This window comes from Protomyctophum bolini, assembly GCF_963924005.1.
Source record: "Protomyctophum bolini genome assembly, chromosome: 19".
Taxonomy (NCBI): domain Eukaryota; kingdom Metazoa; phylum Chordata; class Actinopteri; order Myctophiformes; family Myctophidae; genus Protomyctophum; species Protomyctophum bolini.
In genome coordinates, this window is record NC_137880.1 from 6,192,868 (window position 1) to 6,213,653 (window position 20,786).

General features: G+C 42.0%; 1 protein-coding gene across 1 annotated transcript in view; it reads right to left on the reverse strand.

Moving 5' to 3' along the window:
• vta1 (vesicle (multivesicular body) trafficking 1) overlaps nucleotides 1-20,786 on the reverse strand; it is an 80,806-nt gene that overhangs the window by 49,958 nt on the left and 10,062 nt on the right. The window contains exon 2 of the mRNA XM_080790576.1: nucleotides 7,523-7,617. Within this exon, the coding sequence (XP_080646702.1) occupies nucleotides 7,523-7,617 (95 nt within the window). The remainder of the gene's footprint in view (nucleotides 1-7,522; nucleotides 7,618-20,786) is intronic.

Consider the following 20,786-nt stretch of genomic DNA (forward strand, 5'->3'; position numbering starts at 1 on the left):
ACGGAGCTGAAATAACGTTGAGCGGTGGTGAGTAAAAACAGAGAGAATGGCTGGAGCGGTGGCGGTGGTTTGCTCTTCACCGCGGCTCAGTGACGTCATGTTGTAGTTCGGTGGTCGCCCCACCACCGTAAATCCAGACTATGTATGAGCCTTAAGAATAGTTACGAAAAGGGAAAAAGGTTATATTTGTGGACAATGAACACATGTTTTTTTTTTTTTACAGTATAGGGTGAAAGCATTTTACACACACACACACACATGATGCAACCAAACCAATTGTTGCACACGTCACCAGCAGCAGCAGAGCAAGGCAGTTCTTCAGTTTCTAAAGTCGATTTTTTTCTTCGTGAGTCCCGGTTTATCGGGCTCATGTTGCTCCTGTGTGTCGTGCACCCGGGAATATACATTGCTGTACGACTTAAATGTGAACGGGCCTTTACACGTACACAAACCAATCAACCTTTCACTCCGACAGACACACGCGCGTGTGTGTGTAAATAAAAAATAAAACACACACTAGAGCGAGGTGATTGGTCAGTGTGTCTTCCGTCGCCAGGAATCAGCAGCAACATCTCTCTCTCTCTCTCTCTCTCTCTCTCTCTCTCTCCCTCTCTCTCTCTCTCTCTCTCCCTCCACCTCTCGGCGTCAGGTTTCTTGTAAAAACCACCGCGGCAAAAAGTACTGGCTCCCATTTTAACAGGTGGACGGACCCTGCCTGAATGAGCACACTGTTCACAGCCTTAATGCGCGTGCGTGCGTGCGTGTGCGCGTGTGTGTCTTACTGCTGGGGTTGAAATATTAGGCTTTCAAATCACCAAAAACCTTTGTTTTGAGCCACAGTAACGTTGTTCTCCTGTCATATCGGCCAACTTCTCTCATCTAATCTCAGAGAACGACAACAACAACAGGACTAAAAAAAAAAGAAAACACTTGGTCGACTTCCCAACGTGTGGCGTGTTACGCAAGACACTCTGCCAAACATTCAGCTAAACACTTTTCTGTCTGGTGGTGAGTCGTGGTTAAAAGAAATAAAAAAATCCCAACCCTGTGGTCCTTCAAATGAATTCCCTGCGGTGTGCGTGCGCGTGTGCGTGTGTGTGTGTGTGTGTGTGTGTGTGTGTGTGTGTGTGTGTGTGTGCGTGTGTGTGTGTGTGTGTGTGGGTGGGTGAGAGTTCCATTCCATCGGGGGGGGTGGGGGAGGGGGGGGATTCTCCCTTGCTGCTGACGCGTCTGACGACGGAAAAATGATTGAACGAGTCCATTATGTAGAGTTGAAAATAAGACCACACCCTTCTCGACGAGGGGAGAGAGAGAGAGAGAGAGGGACTATATATACGAGTGCCACTATCGTGGTTTAGGTTCCTCTCACTGGCTCTGCTCACTGAGAAAACATTGGGTTATGGGCCGTGGCGCACGCACGCACGGGGCCCAGGGCCCTAAAGCTCCCGCACGCTTAAGTCCATGCAATATACACACATGTTATAGTACACACACACACACAACACATACTTCAAAGGGTCGGATGTGGTGACTGCTGGGAACAGATTATTGCATGCATGATGGAGAGGGAGAGGAGATGGGAGAGGAGAGGAGAGGAGAGGAGGTTGAGGAAGAGGAAGAGGAAGAGGAAGAGGAGAGGAGAGGAAGAGGAGAGGAGAGGAGAGGAGAGGAGAGGAGAGGAGAGGAGGTTGAGGAAGAGGAAGAGGAAGAGGAAGAGGAAGAGGAAGAGGAAGAGGAAGAGGAGAGGAGAGGAGAGGAGAGGAGAGGAGAGGAGAGGAGAGGAGAGGAGAGGAGAGGAGAGGAGAGGAGAGGAGAGGAGAGGAGAGGAGAGGAGAGGAGAGGAGAGGCACCTTGAGAGTGTGACAGTAATGACACTCTCTGGAGTTCCTGTAAAAGTCTGCCTCAAGGGGACAGCTGTGTGTGCGTGTATGTGTGCGTGCGTGCATATTTCCATCTGTGTCCAGGGAGTCGTCTAATTGGCTCTGGCCTATCCATAAAAGGGAGTCAAACATGCCCGTGAGGCTCCCCATTGGTTCATTGATCACTTCTCCTCACCGTTCGGCCCAACCTTTCCTCTTGCATCTATTCCATTACCCCACTTGGGCCTGACGTCGAAATAAAAAAAAATGTCTTCTAAATCGAAGGTCGTTTCAACCAATCAGATTGCTTCCTCGAAACGACCTGTGGTATACCGACAGGTGTTTATGGTTTACTTTAACGAGGAGGGCAGGCCACAGAAGGCTTATATTTACTGATGGACTTAATGCCCATGGCCCCTGTTGCGCCTGAGGCAAACTTTAAAAGCACAAGTAAAATCAATGAAAAAGAGAGCAGGCTCGCAACCTCACTTCGTAATTTGCTCCGTGGTGTACAAAACTTTAGTTTCTCCAAGTAAAAGAATAAATAAAGAAAAAGTTTACAACTTTTAGAAGTGTAGCAAAAAAAATAATCAAACCATAATACTGTATAGCCAGTGGTGGAAAGTAACTAAGTAGTTTTACTCGAGTATTTCCAATGCCCAGTACTTTTACTTCTACTCCAGTACATCTCAGAGCCAGAGTTTGTACTTTGACTCCACTACAATTATTTGAAAACTTTAGTTACTATAGTTACTTTGTAGATTTTAATTTGGATTATAGAAAACATACATTAACCACTTCAACCCTATATATTTCGGGCCATTTGACAAATATTTTCAATAGATTTTGGACACATTTTGAACTTGTGAAATGGCACATTCTGCACAATGAGTACTTTTACTTTTAGTACATTTTGATGCAGATACTTTTGTACTTTCACTCAAGTACATTTTCAATTACGTAATTTTACTTGTAACGAAGTAGTTCTAAATTGCAGTATTGGTACTTTTACTGAAGTAAAACAAGTGCACACACTAAGGCCTCACTCACACCTTCGCAACAGACTGATGTATGCTTGTTGTATATACAAAGGGTGTGATACATCTTGCCCCAATGCATTTCCAATGGGAGCCACATGGTTTGACACAACATTGTGTTGTAGCAGGGGGAGGGGGGCAGTCGAAAAACAGCCCGAAAGCCATGCAACAGCTTGTAGTTCAAAATGTTGTATCAAACCATGTGACTTCCATTGGAAATGCATTGGGGGCGGCCATGACACTTACATCTTGCTTACATCTAGCATGCATCAATGTTGTATATGCTAGATCGAAAGGTGTGAGTGAGGCCTACGAGAAAAGGCCAGTGAGTCAACAAAGGTGCACCCTTACAGTTCTGTAACTCTGAAAAAGTGTAAAAAAAACTGTAACAAAATGGACCCATAAAAGCTCCATTTTACGGTAGCTTTTGTTTCTTTTTGTTTTCGCATTTTTCACCCCTGTGCCAATCATCTACTGTGATCCTGGGCTCTATACACACCCTCCGCCAACCTGGGGAGAGCAACGGACTTAACTCATGCTCCCTTCATGCCTGAGTGTCCAAGTTGCTCCTTTTACACCTGACAGGAGGGGGAGTTTCCCTGGTTGGACGTATAGCGCGTGGAAGGAACACGTTATTCCAACCAGTTCCTTTCCCCTCCATCAGGCGCCCCCCGGCTGGCCAGGGGAAGGCAGTTTAGAGACCAGGATTACAGCATGTTTTTGTGAGGGTACCTACCCTAGCTTTTGTTTCTGTTCTTGCATAATAGTGTAAGTGCAGTAGACTGTGAATTCCGTGGGGTGGGAAGATCTTGACTGACAGGGCGGGGGATTTGCATGCCATGCTCGTCTTTGAGAGCCAGTTAACGCACACTGACCGAGCCAGATGCTCAAACAAAACAACATCTGGGGGTGTCTCGGGGAAAAAAATTAGAATTCTCACTCAGCGGTGTGCATCATATGCTTACTCACGATGAGTAGCCATGATTCTTATACATGAATAGATGATACGCTATCCGTAGTGTGCACACGCACGCACACACACACAGAGAGATTATTCCACTCGAGTGATTTTAAGCCACTCTGGATGAAAGGATATGGCTTTAAATGTCTGAGAAGTGAAGGCCGCTGGACAAAAATGGCTACAGGCTGCCTCAGTCAAGATGTACTCGAACACCAGTGACCTTTGTGCAAAACAAACCAAAATAATTATAATCTGGATATTATGCTCCAAAACTAGTAACTATAAGTTTTCAAATAATTGTAGTGGAGTAAAAAAGTATACAAAATGTTGGATCTGGAGATGTTAGTGGAGTGGAAGTAAAAAGTGCTGGAAATTGGAAATGCTCAAGTAAAGTGCAAATACCTCAAAATTGTACTTAAGTACAGTGCTTAAGTAAAAGTACTTAGTTACTTTCCACCTCTCTCTCTCTCTCTCTCTCTCTCTCTCTCAGAAGAAAAAAGAAAAAAAAAAGTTAGAAAAATGTTGTATAATATATTTTCATGTGTGAAAAATGAAATAAAAAAACTTTGATCAAAAAAAGAATGGGCTAGCCTGTGCACTCTCTCATGGGGCTCAGGGCTGCTGCGGTTCTCTGGCAGACTGGGCACCAACATCTAACCCCTTTAGACCTGAGGACCATTCTACACACAATGTCTTCTAAATCCTGAATTTTTTTCTGAAAAACCCTATGTTTCTATGTCAGTGGTGCTCAAACTATTTCATGTCAAGGACCCCTAGAATTATATGTATTTGGCCGCCGATCCCCCCCCCCCCCCCCCCCATCTGAAAATATGTAGTTCCAGGGACCCCTGCCAGACGCAAAGATTTGAGTTAAAAACGTTCGCTCTGAAAGAATATATATATATTCAAAGATTTGCACCACATTTTCACGATTTTTAAAAAATATCAGACCTACAAGCTCATAGCACGCTACTCTGTGCCACGCTATGAGCTTGTATAGATCTGCATTTTTATTTTTTTTCGCTCCACACCAAAAAGGGATTCCAAACCCAGAATGGGCTAAAAAGAGCCGTGTAGAACTGAACATACTGGACTGGACTGATGCTCCCTGCAGCAGTGCTGTCTGCCTGCACCACTACACTATACATCTGTGTCTACCTGTTTGATAGTCACCAACACACACACACACACACACACACACACACACGCGCACACGCGCGCACACACACACACAGGGGAATTGTCGGCTTCTGTCCAAATGTGGTCTTGCTTCTTTCTAACCTCATATGTCCAAAACTTTTATTTTTCTTCCCAGGAATCGAACTTAAAGGGATAGTTCAGATTTTAAGTTGTATGAAATACTTGCCATTAATAAATTGGTTGCAACTGTATTAATCGATTGCCCTGAGTCCCGTGGTGGGAGTTCTGCTCTGGTTTTGGTCAATATTAAGTAGTTCCGGTCATTTTGTGGAGGGGCACTGTGGGGGCCACGCAGTAAAAGTAAATTAATACACAAAACTAACGTCATTTGTATTGTTGACCTATTTCTAAAATATTAGTGAAACGTTCGTTCTTTTTTTACCCCTACATCACACAGAACAAATCTTTTTGTGTCCATATCACTACGCCCAAAAAATAGTTCAATGTGATGGAGGGGTCAAAGTTGAACGAAAGTCACACTAATATTAATAATAATAATAATAATATTAATGCTTAAAACACCAAAAAAGGTGAGAACTCAGAGGGTCTATGTGTCGAAAACGGTGTCAAACCCATTCTAGATTTGAATTCCGTTTTGGAAACATCATTCACATATAGCTGACATGTGTACAAACACTGGAACTCGTCTATATCTCCTTAAAAATAAAAAAAAGCAGTCGACGTACAAGCTCATAGCAGGTCTGCTATTTTTTGAAAAAATCGTGAAAATGTGCCTCAAATCTTTGAATATATATTCTTTCAACAGCCAACGTTTTTTTTAACTCAAATATTTGCTTCTGGGGGGGAGGGGGGGGGGTCCCTGGAACAACATATTTTCAGAAACATGAAGTATTTAGAAGATTTGTATTTATTTATTCTCAGGCCTTAAAATGGGGTTCATGCATTTTTAGTGGGAAGGAAAAGGAACACACGCAAACTTAAAAACATGGAGATGAGGTTTTCTTCGCCGGCGACAACATGCCACGGCTGACATGTCCTATTTGTGGGAGCCGGGCATCAGCCCACTGGGGATGGGCATGGTTCCTGTCCTGCTGTGCTCCTAAAACCCCCAAAGGAGATCTCTATCATCTCTCTGTGACTCTCCCACTCTCTCTCCCACTCCCTCCGTCTCCCTCTCACCCTTTCCCCATCTCTCCCCCTCTCTCTCTCTCTCTCTCTCCCCCTCCCTCCCTCTCTCTCTCTCATCCCGAACCGATAAAGAGGCCTTGACTATAAACACTTATACATGCTCACCATCATCATGGCTATTGATTTATCGTTGACTACTGTATAAATATACTTTTTAGCCCATTCTGACCTGAGATCAGATTAAAAAAATGTCTCCTACATCCTGACAGTTTTCATTCTGACCCGAGATCAGATTCAAAAAATGTCTCCTACATCCTGACGGTTTTCTGAAAAAGCTATGTTTCTATGTCAGCCGTTCTTCGATTCACTCGGTGCCGCGCTATGAGCTTGTAGATTGATTTATAAAGTTACTATTGTAGTCGGAGATAGACTCAAGCTGTACTACGGCGTTCCCAAACTCTCGCGGGCCGTCTTGCGAGGTTTCGTTTGTGAACGGAAGTCTCCACGCTGTTTGAGATGCACCTTCGCATATGAGCAATCCCAGACACAGACACTTTACACACTTCTTCTAACGCGTCTCCCTCAATCACGTCCATAGTGTATGTTTTTAGTGACAAGCGGACGAGATAAAATCCATTTGTTTACATCCCCGTCGTTTCCAATAAGGAAGTGGTGCACAGTTTTGGTCCAATCAGATCGTTTTGCAACAGCAGTGATTCGCGTGATCAGAGCTTCCGTTGCTCCAGACTGTACGACGGAAGCGTTTATATTTGACTCGTGATCAGAGCTTCCGTTGCTCCAGACTGTACGACGGAAGCGTTTACATTTTACTCGTGATCAGAGCTTCCGTTGCTCCAGACTGTATGACAAAAGCATTTATATTTTACTCGTGATCGACATTCCGTTGCTCCAGACTGCACATAATGGTGGATATACTTGTGGGTTTGATTGTAGACGTCTGATTGTCACTTTGTCTTTTTGGTTTGTGTGATGATGGACAAATAAGACGAATTTGTGAAAGTCAATTTTACATGGATAAAGCAACAGTGAAAGTGGATATTTTGTGCCGGGGTCATCATATTCCAATCAATTGCCTGATTGCCACTTATCCCATGTTGGGCGGGAACCCCTTTTGGGTTTTTTAAGCATTATGTTACACTTTAGCTATTGAAAAATAGCAGATCTACAAGCTCGTAGCGCGGCACCGAGTGCCGCGCTACGAGCTTGTAGGTCTGCTATTTTTGAAAAATCATGAAAATGTAATAAAAATAAAAAAAATGAATAAAATTTAAAAATAATAATAATAATAAGAAATTAAAAAATAAAAAATAAAGGAAAAAAAAAAAAAAAATGGAAAGGAAAATGATTTAACTCACCGACTCAAGCTGGTCCATGAGTTTGACCAGGAACTTCCTGCAGTCCGGCGATTTGCTGTCCAGCTTCATCCCCGCCTGCATCGCATACAGCCGACCTGCAGAGAGAGGGGGAGAGAACACATTTATCACCATCAAACACACGTTTGACCCCGAGATCGGATTCCACAGAATGTCTTTTACACGCTCTGACGGTTTTCCCCCGAAAAAGCTATGTTTCCGTGTCAGTCGTTCTTCGATAAAAAAAAAATAGAAGACCTACAAGCGCGTAGCTAAAAAAAATAGCTAAACTGCTAAAGCATAACTTAATGCCAACACCAAAAGGGATTCCCGCGCCCAAAACGGGTTCAAGCATTACGTTATGCTTTAGCTGTTGAAAAACAGCAGATCTACAAGTTCATAGCGCGGCACTTGCTGCCTTGCTGCCGATACACATGGGTTAACCACACATACGGACATTGCTGGTTGCACCACTCAAAAAAGCAGTGAACCCCTGGTGTATACTGCACTTTCGGGCCACACAGAAGTGGATGTGGCAGTCCATTCTTTTCAATGAAGCTTGCTCACCCAGCACATAACACCCAGAGGCAGACAGACACCGAGCCTTCTGGGTGTCTGTCTGGCTTAAAACCGGAGTAACACAAACGAAAGTTTTTCAGAGAAGTATAAAGAAGTGAACTCCCAAATGGTATATGGTCTGCAGTATCTTTCCAAGAGAAGTCTTGTCTTTGATGGAGGAAAAATATATACTGTATATTATTAAGGATTTATTTTTTTGAGCAAGGGAAGAAGATGACCAGACGAGATTGCATCATCAAATCATGTGTGGCGAAACCATATCTATAATGAATTGTTTATGTATAGGGTCAGCATAATTATGTAAACTTATGATGAATGTATATAACCCTTCCACAGGAGTAACATTTTCATATTTATCACACATTTGTTATTTTCACCTATACTGTATATATGACTACTGCACGGTATATTTTTTAAGAAAAAGTTATCACCATGAAACTTTTTTACTATACACTTTACTGGACAATGATATATTGTACTGCAAGCTTTCTGAAATTGTACATTTAAATATGCAAATTAGGCATTATATATGCACGTGACATCATCGCACCTGGAAGTTATGCGGGAACGCCCACTGAGTGGCAAAAAACTTAACTTAAACAATGTTAAACTCACCAACATTTGCAGCTGTACGAAAAGCTTGAATTATCCTCTTTCTATTTGAAAAGTTTTGGTTTTTCATATAAATCCAACATGGGGGAGAGGAGGGGAGTTGTTGCACCACTCAGTTCACACGCGGGTTGTGATTTCTTTGAAAAAATCATGAATAATATATTCTTTCAGAGCGAACGTTTTTAACTCAAATCTTTGCTTCTGGGAGCTGCTATTTGCGTGAATATGTTGAACAAATCTTTGAATATAGATCCCTGGATCCCCTGGGTCCCCCTAGAAACAACATATTTTCAGACGAGGGGGGTCGGGGCGGCCAATTACATAATATTTCTGGGTGTCCTCGTAGCGCGTCACCGAGTGGCACGCTACGAGCTTGTAGGTCTGCTATTTTTGAAAAATCGAAGAACCACTGACATATAGAAACATGGCTTTTTCAGAAAACTGTCAGGATGTATATAGAAGACATTTTTTTAGAATCTGACCTCAGGTCAAAAAGGGATAAGAACACTATAGCTAATGGATGTAATAGAAGGACAATTCTATAGTCTTTGGTGTATAATGGACAGCAGACACTCAGAACTCACACAAAGAGCTACAGGACACAGCAGAACTACACCGGTACTTGAAAGCGCCATTATTCTGCAGAGTAAAGAGAAGTATAGACAAAAATGGCTGTGGCTGTTTCTTTTGTACCATGAAAAGGTCTTCAATGGCCACCGTGTGTGTGCGTGTGTGTGCGTGTGTGTGTGTGTGTGTGTGTGTGTGTGTGTGTGTGTGTGTGTGTGTTAGGGCATTAAGCAACTAGTAAATCCACTAGTCAACCTTGTTGGTACGAGTTGACTAGTTGATCAGAAAAAAAAAGTTTATTTTTATTTTTATTTTTTCCCCTGATTTTGTAGGCCTCAAGATCAGGTAGGTTATAGTTTTTAAATGTACAAATATTTATTTAAAAAATATATATATATAAATTATTTTTTATTTTTGTTACATAATAGGTAGTTAAACAACTATTCTAAAACGGGTAGTCCCAATACTTCCTTCTGATTGGCTGGTTACCACTTACCGTCACGTGACCGGTGTAAATGTCACCGATAACCCACTCCTCACTTTGTATCAACCTGCAGCCTTGTAGCTGAACTGGGGAAGGGGAGCGCTTGATTGCTTTACAAACACATGCCGTGCGGGCGTCTAAGAAGCACCGCCCGGCTCATATACGACTGTGAATGTGTGGCTCCAGGCAGCCCCGTAAAGATATCAAGCGCTATTCTCCCGTCACATAGGCTACTTGCAGCAAAACCAAGGAAGCTCTGAGCAAGAAAGCTTAGAGAAGGAATGGTGTCACGGGACTGGACGCCGGGGCTGCGCCATGACACCCCACCACGCCCCCATGTGCCAAAACTCGCATCGGAAGTTCGATGAATACATAGGAGTGGATGGGAGCCCGCTGGACATCTTGTAAACAAACATTATTTATGAACGATGATAGCGACCTTTGTCATATAATCGGTCCAGGAATATACAAGAAGACATACGACAGGTTGTTTTCCGAGTGGGTGTTTTTCAACTTGCGAACCATGTAATTTTATTGAGTCATCTAAAAGGGAAAAGACGCCAAAGTCAATTTCTCTACCTTGCAATTCAAGCCGACAGATTCGTCACCGTGTGTCAAATCTGCTGGGAATGCATTGGAGTGAATGGAGCCGAGTGGACAAGCACATAAACAAACTCTATTTCTATAACGATTGAGACCCTTGTAAAATAATCACTTCTGGAAACGAAAAGAAGACATATAACACATTGTTGTCTGCTGTGTTGCTTTTCGATTTGTACACTGTGTAATTTTATAGAGCTATCCAAAGAGCACAAATACGTTTCCGAACGTGAAGACTGTCTGCAATTCCAAGTACCAAATTGAAGCAGACATTGACTGCGGTGGAATATTGAAGTAAAATGGAGCAAAGTATAGACAAGCATATAAATAAACACTTTCTGAATGATTGAGACCATTGTAAAATAAACGCTTCTGTAACATAACATCACACATTACTTTCTACTGTCTTGAAGTCACCATGCACCAAGTACCCAGTGGTCTAGGTTTACTGGCGCCCACCTCCCCCTATTTTCACACCGTGTAAAGTACCGTGCCGAATTCAAATAGCCACTACTTTGCATAACAACAGCTTTAAAGGCGCAGTGAAACGGAAATGGTGAACAACATGAAAATGGTGTTTCCACATGAAACACCGGTCTGAAGTTTCTGAACCAATCAGAGTGTCGCATCCCTTCAGGCGATGGGACGGTAGCTAGGGACGGTAGCTCTGCTATGCGCTACAGCGTGGTGTGTGTTTGTTTACAAATCAGACGGTCGGCCAGCACAACCAGTTTACTGTTACGTGGCTTATTTCTACCCTATAATGTTTTCAGAAACATGTTTTAGCGTGATGATTACGTTGAAACCGAGTAATACACTGTCTGAATGTTATCTTGAATGGACATAAAAACGGAGTAATCTGTAATCAGAAGCAGCTGTGTTGCATGGATGCGCAGACATGGGGAATTAAACAGGTGAGCTTCATTTTTATTGGCTTTTATCGATGTGTATCTCTACACGTCATCACGCAGCACGTTTTCGTTTTAATAAATAAATAATACAATCGTTTTTATGGACCTTTGATATAAAAACACACAGAAATGAGACATTTTCCCATTTTTTTGGCATCCATTGTTAGGTATGCCCATATGATGACCACGGATATGGTCTAAAAGTGTGAAAAAACGTCTTTTTCATTTCACTGTGCCTTTAACATGTTTATACCTGATCGGTGACTGTGACTGTGAGCGCACGTATAATAGCCGGTAAGCATGCCATGCACACTTGACTTTAACAGCAGTGTGGACTGCTATGGCTCCAGTATAGGCTACTGCTGCTGTGTGGTATTCTCCTCCATCAAAGAAACAGTTACAGATATATTCGTCCAAAGCAAAACCTTTTAGTTTCGCTATAGTGTGCAGTAAGGATGTTTGTCTGACCATTCTAAGTCTACTTTTGAGTTTTAGGCTTAAAGGGACACTTCACCCTTTTTGCAAAAAAATATATGTTAATGACGTTTAGAAGCTTTAGAACACTTTCCTGGGGGTCTTTATGTGTGTAATATATGGTTTTAGATATTTTAGATTGTAGCAGTGAGCCTGTTGTCTCTGATGTCATGGACACTGGGCTCACTTCCTTCCTGGACTACATGTTGTCTCAGTAAGACAGCTCTCCCCCCTATCCACAAGGAGGAGCAGTGCACCAAATAATTATGGGAATTGTAGTCCAGGAAGGTAGTGAGACCAGTGTCCATGACATCAGAGACAACAGGCTCACTGCTACAATCTAAAATATCTAAAACCACATATTACACACATAAATACCCCCAGGAAAGTGATCTAAAGCTTCTAAACGTCATTAACATATATGTTTTTGCAAAAAGGGTGAAGTGTCCCTTTAAGGCTATGCAGCTGTGCGTGCGTGTCACGTTCCGAGGTACCAGTACAATTTCATTTAGCCATTCATTCATTCATATTTAACTTGAAACTGAATAAGGCAATGTCTGGAGTTGATAGAGCAAGCATTAACTTCTTTAATAAGGTATGCCTATATGCCTACTATATTTTGAGGGACACATGACACTTAAATCGTTTAATATTACCTCGACATTTCACGTGCAAATATTATACTTTCACTACAATTATTAGTTAGTAGTACTAGACTACTATTACGTTGTACTACTTAAAACTATACTGTTGTATTATACTAGGCAGGTTGGTCCTAACGCTATACTGTTAATTTGCGTATTTATTCGGAAACTTAACCACTTGTAGAGCATGTTACATTGTGATACTGCTAGGCAACTTTTAACTTTAGTGAAAAAAAGTATTTCATCAAACACCACTGACTTGTAATATCGCAAAATCCTTTATGCTCAACATTTTTAAAGCGTTATTTAGTTTGTAATGTTGATGAATTAAAAACAATATAGGCCTACGGGCTTTTGAAGGCAGGATTGTGAACCCAATACTGCCACCAGCTGGTGGAGTCAGGTTAAGCCCATGCAGCCCAGAGCCGTACTCTGTGCTCTTTAAATTCCTGAATAAAATGAAACCGTTCGCAAGTCGAAAAACACCCAGTCGGAAAACAATCTGTGATATGTCTTCTATTGTATTCCTGGACCGATTATATGACAAGGGTCGCTATCGTTCATAAATAATGTTTGTTTACAAGATGTCCAGCGGGCTCCCATCCACTGCAATGTATTCATCGAACTTCCAGTGTGAGTTTTGGCCCAAGGGGGTGGGGCGCAGCCCCTGCGTCCAGTTACGTGACACCATGACGTTGGCGTCTTTTCCTTCTCTAAGCTTTCCTAGAGCAAAACAAGGAAGTGATGTGGCTCGCTCTAGTGGAGCAAAGCGTAGCTATACTTTTGTGAATGTAATAGTTTTATTAGGTTAACATTGCTATATGTTTGTAACCGTTTTAGAGAAGCAATAAGCCACTCGAGGCCCCAGCTTACCGGGTATTTTACACTGGCTGGGGGGTAGAACGCCCCCAGCCAGTGTGAAATACCCGGTAACCTTAGACCCCTCGTGGCTTATTGCTTAAGTTGACTAGTCAACTAGGCAACTAGTAAAAATGACTAGAAGTGAATGCCCTGGTGTGTGTGTGTGTGTGTGTGTGTGTGTGTGTGTGTGTGTGTGTGTGTGTGCGGCACGCGGATAGATACTCTAGCGCCTCGCTCTGTCGAGGCTCAAAAACAAACAAACAAGCCCTAAAATAATACCACCACTTTTATAGTATAACTAAGTTTAAAAACAAACAAACAAACAAGTCCTATAATAATACCACCACGTTTATAGTAACTAAGTTTAAAAACAAACAAACAAGTCCTATAATAATACCACCACGTTTATAGTAACTACGTTTAAAACAAACAAGCCCTAAAATAATACCACCACTTTTATAGTGACTAAGTTTAAAAACAAACAAACAAGCCCTATAATAAATACCACCACTTTTATAGTGACTAAGTTTAAAAACAAACAAACAAGTCCTATAATAATACCACCACGTTTATAGTAACTAAGTTTAAAAACAAACAAACAAGCCCTATAATAATACCACCACTTTTATAGTGACTAAGTTTAAAAACAAACAAACAAGCCCTATAATAATACCACCACTTTTATAGTGACTAAGTTTAAAAACAAACAAACAAGTCCTATAATAATACCACCACTTTTATAGTAACTAAGTTTAAAAACAAACAAACAAGCCCTATAATAAATACCACCACTTTTATAGTAACTAAGTTTAAAAACAAACAAACAAGTCCTATAATAATACCACCACTTTTATAGTAACTAAGTTTAAAAACAAACAAACAAGCCCTATAATAATACCACCACTTTTATAGTGACTAAGTTTAAAAACAAACAAACAAGCCCTATAATAATACCACCACTTTTATAGTGACTAAGTTTAAAAACAAACAAACAAGCCCTATAATAATACCACCACTTTTATAGTGACTAAGTTTAAAAACAAACAAACAAGCCCTATAATAATACCACCACTTTTATAGTATAACTAAGTTTAAAAACAAACAAACAGGCTCTATAATAATACCACCACTTTTATAGTAACTAAGTTTAAAAACAAACAAACAAGCCCTAAAATAATACCACCACTTTTATAGTAACTAAGTTTAAAAACAAACAAACAAGCCCTATAATAATACCACCACTTTTATAGTATAACTAAGTTTAAAAACAAACAAACAGGCCCTATAATAATACCACCACTTTTATAGTAACTAAGTTTAAAAACAAACAAACAAGTCCTATAATAATACCACCACTTTTATAGTAACTAAGTTTAAAACAAACAAACAAGCCCTAAAATAATACCACCACTTTTATAGTATAACTAAGTTTAAAAACAAACAAACAGGCCCTATAATAATACCACCACTTTTATAGTAACTAAGTTTAAAAACAAACAAACAGGCCCTATAATAATACCACCACGTTTATAGTAACTACGTTTAAAAACAAACAAACAGGCGCTATAATAATACCACCACTTTTATAGTAACTAAGTTTAAAAACAAACAAACAAGTCCTATAATAATACCACCACTTTTATAGTAACTACGTTTAAAAACAAACAAACAAACAAGCCAGTTTCAAGTCAGCCTCAAATGTGACCGTTTCTGACCGCGGCTAAGTCATTGGATTTATTTGTATTAGTTTTTTTTTTCTTTCTTTTCGTGTCATGTGAAAGCAGGGAATCATTATTATAGCTTCAAATTGGCATATCGGTTGTTCATAGTTTGAGCCACCGGTTTTGGAGATTTATATGTCTTATTATATAGAGTAAAATGTCTTGCAAGAGGAAAAAAAAGCAAGTTGAGCAAACAGGCTTTTTTCTGGACTCTTAACATTACACCTATGGCCACATGTTTAAGCATTTACTTAATGTATTTCATTCAAAATGTCATTTGTTTCAGACACGCTCTAGTGTGCTCCTTTCCTGAACAGTTAAGTCTTGACGCCATGACTGTCACTGTATACAAAATGAGTCACAAGTGTGTGTGCGTGCGCGCCATAGAGTATTAAAAGGATAGAGACTAAACTGGCGCGAAGCTCCGCCCCCTCCGCTATTCATGTCAGTGGAAGTTGCTCAGTGGCGTTTTGAAGCACCCGGAAGGCTGCCGGAAGTACCGTCTATTTGCTGATTCAGCATTTCACTTCCGCATTTGGACACCAAATTTTGGTGTCCAAATGCGGAAGTGCAGCTGGGCTTTAACATTGAGCGCTCGGTTGCACGGGGTTTCCTCGTCAAGATTCCACGGGTCCGCCTGCAGTCCTTCCTCTTACCACTAGGGACCAGTGCTTCAACATTGGAGTGCCTAGCTGGCCCCTTGGTGCGCGCGTGTAAACAGATTTAGAAGGCACTAGCCTAGCCACTAGTAGGTATGGTGTGTGCCTGTGTGGTAACACCATGCACCGTTGTTGTTTGTGCTTTCCATTTGACCCCCGGGGGCCCGGTGTGTTTGTCACACTGGCCCATATATATATATATATATATATATATATGGACATTAGCAGGCCAGGAGGAGGAGGATGGCATAGTCGGAGTTGAGTCGTATATGGTCTAAAAAGAAGCTGTCGTTTCTTTCCACTCCATGGGCATGTTTAACCCATTCTGAACGGGAACCCATTTTGGTGTCATAGCATCATGTCATGCTTCAGCTATTGAAAAAATAGCAGATCTACAAGCTCATAGCGCGCCACCGAGTGGCGCGCTACGAGCTTGTATAGGTCTGCTATTTTTGAAAAATCGAAGAACGACTTGACATTTTTTTAGAATCTGATCTCAGGTCAGAATGGGTCATAATCAGACCAGTGTGTGTCCAGTGGAAACCTCGTATGAATCTGATCTCAGGTCAGAATGGGTTAGAATTTGAGTCACAGCAGCAGCAACAGCCTGTCGTCAGAGAGAGAGAGAGACAGACAGCGTTCTCTGCTCAGCGTCAAAGAGAACAATGAACCCATTGGAGAACTGAGGTTGTTCCCGTCCGCTCGTTCGTTCGTGGGGGTGAAATCACTGCCCGAAACCGCCAAAGCCTCAGCACTCAGTATTTCCAAAACACTCACACACACACACACGCGTGCGCGCGCAGGGCACACACTCGCACACACACACACACACACACACACACACACACACACACACACACACACACACACACACACACACACACACACACACACACACACACACACACACACACCACAGTTGCACATGCCAGTCAAGACATTGGCTAATGAATCAACAAATTATAGCTACTATAGTCAATAATAAGACATCTCCATAGACCGGTGGGTTTCCATACTTTTTTTTCCTATTCCACGGAGGACCCCAAATACCCATAACCTTTGGCTGCACCCCCCCCCTCCCCACAGTGTCCCACCCCCGCCTCACCCAACCCCCCCCCTTTGCGAAGTGGCTTCAGTCCATTCTGACCTGAGATCAGATTCTAAAAAAATGTCTGCTACATCCTGACAGTTTTCTGAAAAAGCCGTGTTTCTGTGTGTCATTCGTCGTTCGATTTTCTCAAAAATAGAAGACCTACAAGCTCGTAGCGCGCCACTCGGTGGCGCGCTACGAGCTTGTAGATCTGCTATTGTTCAATAGCTAAAGCATAACACCAAAAGGGGTTCCCGCCCCTTTTAGGTTAGGGTTACAGAAAGGAAATGGTGGAAAAAAGAAAGCTTATCTACAAGCTCAAACAATGCATTGCAGCAGATATGCTTTTCTTTAAAAAAAAATATATATATATATATATATTATATAATAACTCTTTGAAAGATTTGGACAATTCATCACAAATAGAGATGAGTTGAACAATGTAATCTTTATTTATCATTATTTATCATTATCATTATTAATCATTATTCTATACTGTCGTTATCAGCTATATGCTGCCATGCATTGTCCGAAGGAAGGCCGTACACACAACCTGTTACACAACCTTGAACCATGAGAATGTAATTGTAAGTCGTTAATGTAAGTCGCTCTGGATTAAGAGCGTCTGCTAAATGCCTAAGTTGTAAATTGGGACTCGTTTCCACTACTTTTATACTCTTGGCCTCCAGAATAATAGCACCCCCTGGTGGTGGGAACCCACTGGCGTTGAACGCCACACCTGAGCCCAGTGTCCACTTATAAACTACACTACCCACAAAGCCACCAGGGTCAGTAGAATGCTGACAGGAGGACCGGGCATGTTAGCTGAAGTCAGCCAGTTCTTCCATCAGGCCAAAAGCCATGCTTGTTGTCGCCTTCCGAGCCTGACACAAGGCCGGTCTTTGTGCCATTAACTCCTCTGCAGTGTGTAACATGGGTCTGGCTGTTTGCAGACAATGGCGGGGCCCTCTGAAACACAAGAGAGGTCTTTGACGGGGGGGAAAAGGCAGAGGATGTTAGGCCATGAAAATGAAAATTTTTAAAAAAAAAGAGGGGGAAAGAGATAAACAAATAAGAAACAACGCAGTGGAGTCAGTCAGTCTTCCAGAAGCATGTCTACGTCACGAATCACCATTACAAATGTAACTTGATTTTTCAGAAAACCTTTACAAATGTAGAAGACATTTGTAGAATACGCCTTATATTTCCTAATGGGTTAACTCATTTTGACCTGCGAACGATTCTACGAATTACTTCTAAATTGTTCCAGGGACCGTTCCTGGGAGCCTGGAACAACCCTGCTATTTTTATGTTAGAGCTAAAGCATAACAAAAATGGGTTAATCAAATACTGGCAAAAAAAGGTCTAGGAATGAGGACTGGACCCATGTGGCATCGACCAGGCTCTGTAAATTAGGTATTCGTATTGGCCTGTCTGTCCCAAGAGGAGATCATATTAAAGGAAAAAAAAAAAAGGGACAAAATCTAAATGACATGATATCTCATTTCCAAACGACGCTCTTTGTAAATTGCATTATCTGTTCCAGCCTCGTTGTATAATCTCACTTTGAAGACTTCCACAATGGCAAAGCGAGACCCGGTTCCCGCACCATTTTAAATTCAACTCATTTAATTTCAATGTCTGTCTGTGTTGAAAGAAAAAAGTCACAGCCCAATGCTCCCCCCCCCCCCCCACCCCCCCCCATCTCCTTTTCTGAATTTGAAAATCAAAACCACTCTGTGACAAAATGGCTCTCTCTTTGCATGAGAGCAAACATACACAACCATGTTGAACAGTGAACAACAGTGAAGGAAACGTTTTGATGTGTGTGTGTGTGTGTGTGTGTGTGTGTGTGTGTGTGTGTGTGTGTGCGTGTGCGCGTACGTGCGTATGCGTGTGCGTGTGCGTGTGTGTGTCGTCTGTCAATGCTCTTTGGCCACTCAGAATAGCCTCCAGGTCTTAAGTTATAAGTAATAAGACATGGTACTTCAAGACGCGCAAGATACAGCCCACAGTGGTGCAGAGGTAGATGCCAATTCAACTACAACTACTCACATTCCATCAACATTTCCCCCCATCAATGGGACACTGAAAAAAACGTGACATTTAAATCGGCGGGGAGAGCCCCCAAACAAGCTATAGCCCAGAGGTATTACATAGACCGAGGACGACATGCAGGCGACAGTGATGATGATGTAAGGACGTTTAGAGACATCGTTGACGACTGTCTCGGGGTCAGCATCAAAGCGTATAAGGGCGCGCCTGTCAATAACCCATTCTGACCTGAGATCAGATTTAAAAAAAAATGTCTTCTACACCCCGACGGTTTTCTGAAAAAGCTATGTTTCTATGTGTCAGTCGTTCTTCGATTTTTCAAAAATAGCAGACCTATACAAACTCGGTGGCGCGCTATGAGCTTGTAGATCTGCTATTTTTCAATAGCTAAAGCATGACATAATGCCAACACCAAAAGGGGTTACCGTTCAGAATGGGATAAACCTGTCATTCATGATGATGTTTATTTTTTTTTAAAGGCAGACCAGCTGAAAGAATCAAAAGATTTGAGCTTGCTTGCCTTCATGACATGACTCTGAGACCAAATCGTGTTTCTGGAATAGATGCCTTCAAAAATATACTCTTTCGTCTCAAAACGACTAAATGACCTGAAAACAGGCGATCTATAACTTAACAAAATCGACAAGCTCGCCGTGAGCCTTGTCGATTTTGTATTTTTGAGCGGCGCAAACCACTCCCCAAGGAACGGCAATGTCCGTGTTGGTCAACCTACCTATACCTATATGTGTTCACCTATATGTGGCCATGAGCACCATGCATAAGACTATGAGTACCAGTAGGGGCGCCGTTGTGCCAGAAACAGAGAGAGAGAGAGAGAGAGAGAGATAGTATGCTGCACTGTTGACTGCTAATGAGAGAGAGAGAGAGAGAGAGGAGAGGTGGGGGGGAATAGGGGAGTTGTCTGTGTGTGTGTGTGTGTGTGTGTGTGTGTGTCTCTCCCTCACTCTCAGTCACTTCCCCGGCCGTTCCACTCTCTCAAGTCTCCATTTCTCTCTCTCTCTCTCTCTCTCTCTCTCTCTCTCTCTCTCTCTCTCTCTCTCTCTCTCTCTCTCTCTCTCTCTCTCTCTCCTCTCTCTCTCTCTCTCTCTCTCTCGAAGTTAACCCATTTTGACCTGGGAACGATTCTATAAATGTCTTTCTATGTCAGTCGTTCTTCGATTTTTTTCAGAAATGGCAGACCCACAAGCTCGTAGCGCGCCACTCGGTGGCGCGCTATGAGCTTGTAGATCTGCTATTGTTCAATAGCTAAAGCATAACATGTTGCTAACGCCAAAAAGGGGTTCTCCGCACAAAATGGGTTGAGTCAGACCGCCACCGCTTTCCCTACAAGGATGCCATTATGTATACGCTCACTGCGTAAATGTGCAATTGTGCTCGTGTAAAAAGTAAACATTAACCCATTTTACTAATTGTTCATCGTGTTGTTGCATAGTCATGAAAACAAAGAGATGTTGTGTTGAGAAAAGAACCTGCAGCAACCAGCATGGGGGTAGAAGGAAATGAATGAAATAAAACACTTTTTTTTTTGTTTTTGTTTGGTGGCTTTGTTTTATGCCGCAGTCAGGAGAAGCAACCAAACCACTTCAGGGTCGGCCGAGACACCCAGGGCGGATATTAAACGGCTCTCAGGGGACTGCGATACAAAACGCATTTCGTTCGCTTTGTAAGATAAGAAAATAAATATATATATATACCCAAAGCAGCACGGCCTCTATACAGTAGGTCTTGAAAACAAACGAGCTGGTGGTCGTCACGGCATGCGATAGTCTGTCATTGTCAAAGGTGGTCGCTCTATGCTATATGGTGCCTTGTTTCAAATGTCTTCCGTTTTTGTTTTGTGTAAATGAATACAGCCTACTGCGTCAAGAGAGAGTGTATATATAGAGTGTAAGAGGTATAAAAGCTAAAAAAAATAATATCTTAAAAAAAAAAAAGAAGAAAAGGAATGCATTGACAAGAGCTGGTGACTAAAAAAAACCTCCTATTTCC